The 12,450-nt window shown below is 32.9% G+C and overlaps 1 protein-coding gene across 2 annotated transcripts in view; it reads left to right on the top strand.

The window, feature by feature from the left end:
- The window catches only part of Fim (plastin-2 Fim), a 99,674-nt gene extending 87,638 nt beyond the window's left edge, over positions 1-12,036 (top strand). For both annotated transcript variants that reach the window (XM_067123816.1, XM_067123815.1), the window contains exons 2-11: positions 1,250-1,417; positions 1,584-1,846; positions 2,169-2,332; positions 2,613-2,811; positions 3,240-3,345; positions 3,570-3,786; positions 4,196-4,334; positions 5,465-5,604; positions 6,311-6,564; positions 7,702-12,036. In XM_067123816.1, coding sequence (XP_066979917.1) covers positions 1,250-1,417; positions 1,584-1,846; positions 2,169-2,332; positions 2,613-2,811; positions 3,240-3,345; positions 3,570-3,786; positions 4,196-4,334; positions 5,465-5,604; positions 6,311-6,564; positions 7,702-7,872 — 1,821 coding nt within the window. In that variant the 3' untranslated portion in view covers positions 7,873-12,036. The remainder of the gene's footprint in view (positions 1-1,249; positions 1,418-1,583; positions 1,847-2,168; positions 2,333-2,612; positions 2,812-3,239; positions 3,346-3,569; positions 3,787-4,195; positions 4,335-5,464; positions 5,605-6,310; positions 6,565-7,701) is intronic.
- The last annotated feature ends 414 nt before the right edge of the window (positions 12,037-12,450 follow it).

Here is a 12,450-nt window from a genome sequence, read left to right as displayed (position 1 = left end):
CTCTTAGATAAAATTTGCAAATGAATTTCAGTGATTGATAAGCCCTCTGATAATGTTAATCTCTGATCTTCAAGAGATATTGAGGTGTTTACGAATTAGGCTAACATCACCTCTTGCTTATCACTTTTTAGTTCCTCCTTCCCCGAAAAGAGTTGAATTAGGTCATTCATAAGTTTATCTCAAGTGAGTTGTTCGAGAGACACTATCACTTAGACATTTCGGTAAAGCTTATGATAATGATTATTAGTTTATGTAACGCATTTTTAAATAACTTTGAAGTACATGAGAGGAATTCAATAATTTACATTCATCTAAGCGCGTTTTCAGTAGAGGAAAAATATTAGCTTTTCAGTTAGTTCAAATATATTCAGTTTTGGTATATCAACATAAAAATGCTGTAACGATAGAAAACTCAACTTCTTCCTAGTGTGCAAGAATTTCGTCAAGCTTTTTTTTTTTGTATATTTTTAATAGATATTCCTATGGTGTTTTGAATATTTTTATGGTATGTCTCGAATTACTGTTGGAAATTTTTAACATTCATTTTTTTCAGCAACACGTCTCTGCTGCACATTCGGTTCTTTAGTAAATCCGCGTCCCATTTTGAGTAGGAATGAAGGATGCGCCACAGTCGTATCCTTCATCCTTCTGTTGTGGTGCTCTGTCTTTTCTCCTGCCCTTCTTCCTCCTCTACTTGGGAGGGTATTCCTTTATGCCGTCGTGGGTGGCCTTAGTGTTGTCGTCATCTTCTTGAGGCAGGGTTGAAGTATTTTATGTGGCAATATTTTCAGGAATTGGCTTTCTTTAGGCTTTTTGTGGTTGATAATTTTTTTCGGAGGACAGGTGTATTTCCTTCCTTATATATGAATACAGTACTGCATTTTATCAGTTCTCTTAATTTTGAGCTTGGGATTAAATGACGGATATGTCATTTAAATACAGTTATTTTGTTATTTTAAAGGGAATGTAGGAAGATTATATTAAATAATTTTGATTGCAAGGATGATATAGGAGATAAAAATAGATACCTCTTGTTTAACATATTACATTTAATAAATATGAAGTTGGTAAATTTTATGCTGTAACAAAGCAAAGTGAATTTGTGGCCAGGTTTTGGATGTTTAGATATTTATTGATGGAGAAACTGTAAGAATTTAAAATAGGTACAGTATTTTTAAGTTTTTGCAATTTTTTCTGTGTCAGACTATGCATTATGTGTTATTAACTCCAGTTCTCTATTTTTTTGCAGATTGACAGAGATGGCAATGGCTACATTGACTTGTCAGAGCTCAAGGCTGCCTTGGACATTGTTGGCTTCAAGCTTCCTCAGTGGCAGGTGCGAAAGATGATTGAAGATTGGGACAAGTCAACAGATGGCCCTGGCAAAGGGAAACTCAGTTTTGATGAGTTCCAAAATGTAAGGATCAACCCACATCCATATTAGCACCATTCTGTACTGCAAATCCTGCTTTTCAAGTTGAATTACTTGTAGTTATGTGAGATCTTAACCCTAACTTTGGAAAAAGACTGATAAAATAGGCATTGAAATACAACAGAATCTAGTAATTGTAAATTTTTTCCAGATGTGCGCTGGGCTCAAGGCCCAGGACATTGCCAGTTCCTTTAAGAAGATGGTGAACAAGAGAGAGAATCTTGAAACACTGGGTGGCATGTCCACTGCATCCTCTGAGGGAACCACCCACTCTGTACGACTGGAGGAGCAGTTAGCCTTCTCGGACTGGATTAATACTAATCTGGGCCATGATCCTCACCTGAAACACTTACTGCCTATTGACTCAGAGGGACGCTATTTGTACGACAAAGTCAAAGATGGAATTCTCTTGTGGTATGTTGTTTGTAGTAGGCTATTTGCACTTTGATTTCTTGTTCAAGGAGTTATTTAAAAGTTGTTTGACTGCATGACCAGTGTTTATAAACAAAATTAAAGTCCCTTTTACTGTATATGGCTGTTCATTTTATAAAAATGTGTGGATAATTGTTGTTTATATGCAGTATGTAAACTAACTCCCATACTTGGAGTTCGTTCTCTCTCTCTCTCTCTCTCTCTCTCTCTCTCTCTCTCTCTCTCTCTCTCTCTCTCTCTCTCTCTCTCTCTCTCTCTCTCTCATATTAAATCACTAACAGGTGGTATCCTGATTTTCTTACAGTAAAGTCATCAATCACTCTTGCCCTGATACCATTGACGAGAGAGCAATAAACGTCCGTAACTTGACCTTGTACACGAAACACGAGAATTTGACGTTGGCCCTCAATTCAGCTCAAGCTATTGGTTGTAATGTAGTAAATATTGATGCTCATGATTTAGCAAAAGGTTAGTATCCTTTGTAAGTGTTATGTTTAAAGCAGAAAGAAGACTGATTTGCACACAGTACTTTATATTTAAACCTTATTCACAGTACAGCAGTGTTATGTATACGCACTTTGCATATGCTTCTGTACATCCCAGTGTTTTAACAAAGTTTCAGTAGTGTATGTTCTTTTGTGATCATTGCTATTACAGTATTTTTTATTCAAATCTTGTTGTATATCTTGTATATTATTCAACTATTTAATGAATAGTTAGATGTTTAATTGTATTATTCATTTATCAGGTAAGCCCCATTTGGTGTTGGGCTTACTGTGGCAGATCATCCGTATTGGTTTGTTTAACCAAATCACCCTGGAGCATTGCCCTGGTTTGGCCAATCTCCTGGAGGATGGTGAAAAGATTGAAGAGCTCATGAAGCTCTCTCCAGAGGCCATCTTGCTTCGCTGGGTCAACCACCACTTGGAACGTGCTGGTGTGAACAGGTACAGTACAGTATTTACGTATTAAGTTCCATACAAACATAATATATTCCATTAATGATGAAGTGAGGAATTTTTCAAGATTTTGATATTTTGGGAAAGACTGATTTGCTGTGAAAAATACAATAGTGGAATAATTTTTTGTAATTGGTCATGTATGTCACCAGAACAAAAACCTTAAGCCAAGAGGATAAGGAAATCAGTGAGTTATAAAAATAAAGATGATCACAGTCCGTTATTTGTAAAAGTTGAAATTGGCGTCACCGATCAGGTGTTTGCTGATATAGTGTCAGACAGATGATTGACAAGTTCCAATGAACAATACATGCTTACCACTCCTGCCCGAGGTGTCAGGTTTTTATTATTAACTGATCTATGTTTGTTTACTTATGAATCAAGTGATTTTGATAATTACTCTTTTCATATCACAGACGTTGCACAAACTTCATGGGTGACATCAGGGACTCAGAAATTTACACTCATCTTCTGAAGCAAATTGCACCGAATGATGCTGGTGTTACAATGGAAGCTCTTACAGTAAGTAAGCAGTGTGGTTTCTTAAATTACAATAGTCTTGGTAGCATCTGTACAGGTAAAACTTAATTTTTCAAGTAGTGTCTGAATTTTGACACAGTAACTACATAAAAAATGTTGTGAATGTATAGTTTCTAAGGTTAAAATTAAACATTGCTGATGCTTATTTGAGAAGCTGATTGATTTTTAAACAAGGGCAGTATTTTAAAATTTATTTCCTTCAACAGGAACAAGACTTGATCTCAAGAGCGGAAATTATGTTGCAACAAGCTGACAAACTGGGTTGCCGTAGCTTTGTAACTCCTCATGATGTTGTGGAGGGTGTTTACAAGTTGAATGTTGCTTTTGTTGCAAACCTTTTCAACAATCATCCTGGTCTTGATAAACCTGAAAATGTAGACTTTGAAGGCTTAGACCACATTGAAGAAACCCGAGAGGAGAAGAGTAAGTGTTGTTTGTTTGATCACCTTATGAATGGCATGATTATTATGAGTGCATATTATCATCTTGATATTGTAGCACTGCTTTAAACTTCTTTGTAAGCATTACCTAAAGTTACTGTATTTGTTACGATATTCAGCATATTGATTCTTCTTGATTTTAAATTTGTTTTTTTTAATCACCGATTTTACTTTCCCCATTTTTCTGTTTCCATGGTGCAAAATTATTCCAGCTTGTTCCCATGTATATTTTCTCTTGAAATATTTTGTCTTTGCAGTTAGACCCCTTTGATCAATTTTAGATCAACCAGATTTGACTTAATTACCTGTCTTATTCCCTGTAGTATAGAGAAAAAGTGTGACTGAGAGGTGAAAGCTTTGATTGTTGATAACATTTTATCCCAAATTTACAGCTTACCGCAACTGGATGAACAGCATGGGTGTTAATCCACATGTCAACTGGTTGTATTCTGACCTCGCTGATGGTATCATCATCTTCCAGTTATATGACATCATTCGGCCTGGTATTGTAGATTGGAAGAGAGTTCATACGTAAGTATAAAAGTATTGTCCCATTGTTTACAGTCTGTGTTGATTAAAAGAAAGTTCACGTTACATATACCCATTATGAAGGTGGAGATGATTCTTGATGTTTTCAAGACAAGGAATGATTTGACTAGTTTGCCATGAAAAATGTTAGTATTTACAAGAGTTTAGAACAGGCTTGAAATAGCTGGCTGCAGTGCAACTCACTGTGGTGCCCAGATGTGATGGCTAAAGTTTACATCATAATAAGTTTTAATATAGTAAATAATTTGTTATAAAAGGATAATTGTGGTTATGTCAGATTTAATAAAAAAAAAAAGATAATGTAAAAAGAAAATTTTATGCAAAGTGACATTGTATAGAAAATGAAGAAATTTCATTCTCATACAGCTGATGTTGCTCAAATAGGAAAAAAATAAAAAAATAAAATCTATGGCTGCTAAAACTATAGAAGCAGCTGCAAGTTATCAGTGATTGCTGATTGCAGGTCAAAATCTCCCATTGAGTTAGAGTTTAGAGAGGCAGATGAATAGATTTTGTTATGCAATTTGACCTTAAAAATATTGTCAAATATTAAGAACAGTTGCCTATAACTTTTCATAGATCTGTGTTACTTTTAACTTCAATAAAGTTGTTTTGCAAAATCATGATAGCTCATTCATTTTATGTAAATAAAAATTAAATGGTGAGTTATCTTACTCCTTAAATCTGCAGCCTGTGGTCATACACATATTGTGAACAAATGTCGGTGTTAGTTGCACGATTAAAATATACAGTAATTAAATAAAATTAGTGAATTTTATATGCATTCATGTTATTGTTCATGTATTTGAGATTTTATGCAAAGTAGCAGCTCCACCTATTTTGGACCATTAATGTCAGATGTATGGCTTGACATCAGGCATAATGTTAAAAAATGCTTAGACAAAGCATTTGTGCTGTATTTTAAGTGAATGTTTGATAAAATTACTTTTTCATATTGCATGATCATGTTTTGAGATAGTCAGTGAGTGTATTAACTTTGCAGTATAACTTGAAGCAATAAAAACTTGTTTACAATATCAACATTTTGCTTCTCGGATGAAGACTTGCTCTTCAGAGGAAGTTTTTTCACAGAATACATTATTTCTTTTCAGCAAATTCACCAAGCTGAAGAAATTCATGGAGAAACTTGAAAACTGTAATTATGCTGTTGAACTTGGCAGACAACTAAGGTTCAGTTTAGTTGGCATTGCTGGACAGGACTTAGCAGATGGAAACCCCACTCTAACTCTAGGTTAGTATTGGGAAGGAAAAAGGAATGGCAGGAGCTTATTAAATATCAGAAGCATGTTTATGTCAACAAAAGTCATTGTGTCTCATGGTTGAATTGGCAAAGTCGGAAGTTATATGTGATTTCTCCTTTCCTGAATTTCAGGTTTATTCCTAGTAGTCCTGAATGGTTGCTTGATGCTATTTTTTTTTATAAGGAAGCATATTGTTTGGTTAAAAATAGAAAGTTATTTAGTTTTTCTGTCATTACTGTGTAATCATTTGCTGTATTTTATGTTTTTTAATATTTCTGTACAAGAATGAAAAACGACAGATGTCCCAAAACAGGCAACCATATTGTTCCAATATAAATTCCTTTGCTATTAATCTCTCAGCGAACCAAACAGACTACCTTGTCATTTTTGTGACCAAGGTTAAATATTATTACTCTCTGTCATCACCAGATTTTACTAAAATAGTATTTATTGTACATCTTAAATTAAGGTATATTTTAATTTTTTCTTTACTGACAAAAGTTGATTTTTCTTAAATGCATTGTGTATGATTTAAAGATTGCCTTAGAATGACATCATCCTCGAAGATTATTTTTAACAGGACTATTGAAAATTAATTCTTCCTCAGTTGTTTGAGGAAATGTGTAACTACTTATATATCAGTTAACAGTAAAAAGTATATTTAAACATGCTTATAAGTATAATTTTTTTTTTCAGCACTTATTTGGCAGTTAATGAGAGCATACACATTGTCCATCTTGACCCAGCTGGCTGATTCTGGCAGTCCCATTGTAGAAGCAGAGATTATCACATGGGTTAACACAAAGTTGGGTGAAGCAGGCAAGACTTCCAGTATTAGGAGCTTCCAGGATGCCAGTTTGAAGGATGCTTTAGCTGTCATCGATCTCGTGGATGCAATTAAACCAGGAACAATAAACTATGAGTTAGTGAAAAGAAGTGGTGACGAGGAGGTAAGTTTAGTGTCTTTTTATTTATACAGTATTTTGCATAATTGGATATGAAACTTTTTTCTCATAGGTGGCTGTAATATATAAAATTTGTTAATTGTAAAAATAAGTCATTACTGTACTTGATTCTTTTCCTGCTTATTAAGTTTTATCCTGGCCCTTCTCCTAGTTTTGCCATGCTTAAAATATAAAAGAAGGTATAAATTACAAGGATTACATGTTATAAAAGACTGTTGTTGGAACAGACTCATTCAGTCCACTATATTGTAGCTTCTGAATAACAAACTATACCCATCATATCAGTGAAGCAGTGTCTGACTGTTAATGTCTTGCTTTTTATAAATACTTTGTTCAGCTCTACAACTCCAGTAAGTAAAATAGAAACCAAGTGGGAAATTCATTATGGAGCAATGCACAAAAATCTGATAGTTGAATCATAGTGCCTGCTCTTCATACAGATAGCAATTTTGTTGTATGCAAACTTTTAATGAGGATCCATTGTATACAGAAGATATTATTATACATTTAGAACTGTAATTAGATTAAAGTAAAATTATTATTGTAGAAACAAATTCCTTTAGGCCATCTTACGAGAATCAAGGATATGGTCTGGGTATAATAAAGTAACTGCACTATGATCCAAAAAATGTATTGATAGTTTCAATAACATTTTGAAGAAGCCTCCCCAACTCTAGTCCTGAGCTGAAGTTCATCAAAAGATTTTATTTTTTTTGCTTTTTCCTACTTTGCATGCTTTTTATTTACTTTTATATGTAAAGCAGGGAGAGATGCATTACTCTGTTGGCATTACCAAAGGGTTTTTGTGCATACTTTATGGTTCCCAGCTGCATTCTTACAAAATACAATAAAGCATGCCTAATAATGGCGTTTTCATTTTTGCAGTGGATAGATGAAAGCAAAATTTATTTTTAAGAATTATATTATTTCCTGATATTTTTTTTATTCACATGAAGTACCTCACATCTGAGTATTTGAGTGAATGTTTTTAGACTTCTTTGCATTGATGCTTATAGAATTATTGTATTTGGTGACTTTTTCTTTTCATATGCAAGCAATGGATTTTGTTGTATGTTGTATAAATACAGGTGTGTGATAATATTTTTTTCCTTTTCCAAACAGGACAATATTGCCAACGCCAAGTATGCAATCTCAGTGGCTCGTAAAATTGGTGCCCGCATTTATGCTTTGCCTGAAGACATCACTGAGGTTAAACCGAAGATGATTATGACAGTCTTTGCTTGCCTCATGGCACGGGATTACATACCTAATATGGATGCCAAAAAGAATTGAATGTGAAAAGAAAGCTTGTGTTTTGTAGAAAGAGATGTAAAAGGGAGTGCATGAAGTGACTGAGATGTATGATTTATTCTTTGTAACTGTATAGACTTTTTATACATTTTTCATAATGCATAGCTATAGTAAAGCAACGTCCAGGTCTTATGTTGTGAGATAACAGTAGTGCAGTTCAATTTTGTATCATAAGCAGCATTTGTATTATTCAGATATCATCTCTGTTTAGTTTACTGCAGATAATTTTCTTTATTGCCATTTTACAAATTCGTGGCTCATTATAAAGTTAAGTAATGCATCTATTCCATTCTTGTGTAGCTTCCACAAAATGAAGCTCGTAAGAAATAGGATCGCTCAAAGGTGAAAAAGGATATACAGTACTGAATACAGAAATGGAACAACTGTAGGGAATTTCTGTTTAGTCTGCATTTCTTGCTGGATATCCATGTACATGCAGATAGCAGAAGTGGTGTGTAGAATGAAATGAAAATGTAATAGAGTTCTTTTTAAATAACAGATTTCATGTAAAAATTGCTTTTGTACTCTTAATGAATCAGATGCTTCGTCTCTTATCATTAGATAATATTGCAGCATCGCTGAAATCTTAGAATGCTACTGAAATTTACCATGTTCAGTTGTGCATTTATGATGAATGTAGGTTTTTAATACAGAAATTTGAGCAATGTAAAATGATTATTTTATTCACAAGATTGTGTATTTACAAAGCTGATGACGCTCACTTCCTGGCTAGTTTAATTGCTGGATAGCGAGTGTGAAGTTGAAGCCCAACCTCAGACTAAGTGTAGATTTTTTACATGATAGTTTTTATTATAGAATGACAGTGTGTTATATCACTAATGTTTTCTCTCCTTGTTAAACTTTTGTTATATATATTTTCTTGATGCAAGAGAAGTAGCACTGGTTTATTTTTTTTTTTTTTATAAAGTGATGTTTCACTTTTGATGACTTGATTTGTAAATACAGAAGTTATGAAGTAGTATTTTCCTAGGTATATTATTAAAGGAAATTTGGTAGTCTGTCCTTTTCTTTAAATCAGACAGTTGTAAATTGTAGGTTGAAATTTTGTAATGAAAATGTGTTAGCACAAGTTTCTAAGCAGTTTCTTTTATTATATACAGTATTTTGATCTATAATGCACGTGTTTTGTAACTGAGGATTCGGAGCTAAAAATATTGTTTAATGTTGATCATTTAGTGGTACACATATAGTCATGTTTGAAAGGAAATTGGACATCATGTAAATTAAGTGCAAGTATCTTGTCCAGTAACAAAACAGTTTTAACATTAGCATGAATTCATAATGCCTTTTTTCACCAAAAATATTATTGGACAGTGCTGGGCAAAAAAAAAGAAAAAAAAAAGAGAGAAAAGTTATGGTCTGAAACAGTCGGATTGCTTGCTTCTGTTTGTGTGCTGTTTGATTATATTCATGATACTGTATCTTTGAACAAGTTGAGGTATATGGGCTGCGTGGGAGTTGTGATAGCATATAAGGCATAATGTTTCCTTCATATAAGATTTTTCTTGTATTGATGCTAAGAGATTTTCCTTCATTGCACTTTAGTTTTTCTCAAGTATTTTCCTTATATGCCAAAATGGTTTGTCTGCCTAGTGTAATTTTCCTCACGAACAAATATGTTGAATGAAGTGCTAAAATAATGCCCCCTCTCATCTGATTTTCAGGTCATTTATTGTTTACTTATCTAACTTTTGTTTCATTGCATAGGAAAAAATCAAAAGTCCTTTTTATTTATATGCAGGTGGTGATGTGTATCTAACTAGTGCCATTATTCTAGCTATTAGGAAACCAATGCTTCTCAGAATTTTTTTGTTTTTGTTTGTATCTGCCTAAGGGAATTGTAAACTGGAACATAACCTTTGCACTTGAAATAAGCAATAGAAATCAAGCAGTGCTTTGTTTACAGTCAAGTCCAATATAACAGTAAAGCTACATAATACCAACACAAAAATTGTTACTAAAGTCTATTTATCTTTGAGTAGGAAGTGGTATTGTAATTAAGTCCTTATCTAGTACATTTCATGCACATAACAATATACCATATAGTACCGAGTTTTTACATATTCAGTGTCTGACTTAACTAAAAATGTAAGTTACTTTTTTGCCATAACACTTTCAGTAAGATTTTAAGATATTTTTTTATATTTAGATCCTTATATTTTAGCCATTGCTTGGGGATTCTGATCTTTCACTTGGTTACCATCCATCTTTGAATTTTTCCTTGGTCTAAAATGCCTGTTACATCAGTTATTAATTAGAATGTGGTATACCATAACTCTAGGGAGTGAACTGACTAGTCAGCTAAAACTATATCTGTAAAATGAGTTTTAAGTACAGTAATCCTCATAAGCCCAAAGCCTCACTGGAGAATTGCATGTTATTTAAATAATTGATCTCAATTAAAATGGCACTTCTTATTTAATTATATTCCTTTTTTGGTTTCCCCAGTATATTTTATCAAAGGTCTGTTTTCCGAGAGGGGTAATATTAGGCACTCGTAGTCAAATAATGTTGTACTTAGGGTTTGCTAAATCAAACAAGAAATAGTCTTGTTATGTATTGGACTATTGTGAGGGTCTTTTTGTATGATTGGATAGTAATGTTCTTGATATCGAAAGGCTCTGTTGCCTTCAAGTGAAGTTCATTTGCCAGTATATTTTTAATCTTTATACACATAAGGTATAGCGATGAATCCAGGAAAAATTTCATTACTATGTAATTGTGGATGTTGTCATTGAAAATTTTACTGTAGGGAAATTTGTTCTTATATTTGTGATCTGAAATGTCATATAGTGTCATAAAAATAAGTTTCATTGGGTTATTGCTTTCCTTCATGTATTTATTTTTTTATGTTTGTATATTAGCAAATGCAAGAAGCAGTCTGCATTATTCTGCAAATTGCATAGGTTAGAAGACCTTTTCTTGTAGGTACAGAAGTGTTATTTTTGCAGTTTTCGTAGTTCTTGAAATTGCATTTTAAATAAGCATATTTATATCAACTGAAAAAATTTACTATAAATTTTTCTCTTTTCCTGTGAAATGCAGATATTCTGTTGTGAAATTAATTAAGGAACAAGAACATTAAGTAAAAGCCAAAATATCAGACTGATGTTTCTGGAGACTATAATTGTTCCTAAAGTATCAGTTTAAAAATATTTTTTTAATATTGTTAATTTTCAGAGTACAGTATAAGTGAAGTGTGTAATTTAGTTACTTTTTGCATATAACAATACAGTACATGACTGGTTTTACACTGTATTGTATATTGGTAATTTTTATTTTGTCACCATCGTAATGTTCTTTCCAAAACAGCTTAATTTTGGAGAGATTATATCTGTTTTCTTCTTGAGATTCTTCTCTTTGGTCCAATTTTGAACATTCCTCTTGTAGCTCAAAAAAAAGAAAAACAACACATACACGACTGTGAAGGCATTACAGTATTTAGTAGTCGTCTCTTATTTATGCACTTTACCCCTTGAGTCACTTTGCTTTATGTTTGACACACTTAACACTTTTTCTTCTCTTCTTGTTATTGACGGTGCTTTATGATTAATATCATTTTGTAGATTTAAGTAGTTCTTTGTCATTGATGATTATTGTTGTTCTTCTGTGTGATAGTTATGGAGAGAAATATCTTTTCAATTTCCTTTGCAAAAGTTAGTAAAGCTCACTGATTTATTATTGGTATGTGATACACATCAACAAATATTCAGTACAGTTTATGATAAACAGCATGAAGTGGTGGTGGTTGTATCTATGGATATTTATTTATTTTTCATTATAGTTATCTTCCATTGATATCATTGTTATTTTCCTTTGAATTCTTTTCTCACTCAAGAGATTAGTCTGATAGATGTACATCGTTTTTCATTATACTGTATTTACCTCTTGATTTATTTTTATAGATCCATATTTTATTCTTTTTATTCAAGGCAAGTGAATAATCAAAGGATTACTGGTATGTATAGAACCAAGCAAATCATTTATTAACCTCCACCAGCTTCATTTGGTTTTATAATTGTAAGCAATAAACAGTGCTTCATATCCTGTAACACTTAATTTCTTTGCTCTTCTGTACAAAGATTTTAATTTGAACCAAATAATAAGATTATTTGCAATTTAAAATGCATTGTTTTTATCCTTATATATTTTGTAACCACTGCCATCAAGGTTTAAAATAATAATTATTGTTCTTTTTAATGGTTTGTATGTAGTCTGCTATTCAACTAAAATTTATAAAATATTAACTGTGGTCCCCATTGTAAGAAAACAACAAGAGAATGAGATTAGCCATGGATTTCACATATCTTAAAAGGCATTTGTTCCTGTTGAGACAAAACCATCGCTTTTCGTAAGTGGAGAATCCTTCAGTGCGAGCTGGAACAGTTGTTGAATCTTTGTAGCAAGTAGTTCACTGGTGGAGGTAGGGGGGAGAGAGAGGTTAACCCTTCATTCACTTCTCATATCTCCATTGTGCTTCAGCTGCCATTGAGAGAGGATGCCTGCTGCCTCTTCCCTGTGTGCTTTTTGGATTTTGGA

Source organism: Macrobrachium rosenbergii, chromosome 21 (assembly GCF_040412425.1).
Source record: "Macrobrachium rosenbergii isolate ZJJX-2024 chromosome 21, ASM4041242v1, whole genome shotgun sequence".
Classification (NCBI taxonomy): Eukaryota; Metazoa; Arthropoda; class Malacostraca; order Decapoda; family Palaemonidae; genus Macrobrachium; species Macrobrachium rosenbergii.
The sequence above is the reverse complement of the archived record's forward strand: the minus strand, read 5'-3'. Positions and strand labels throughout refer to the sequence as shown.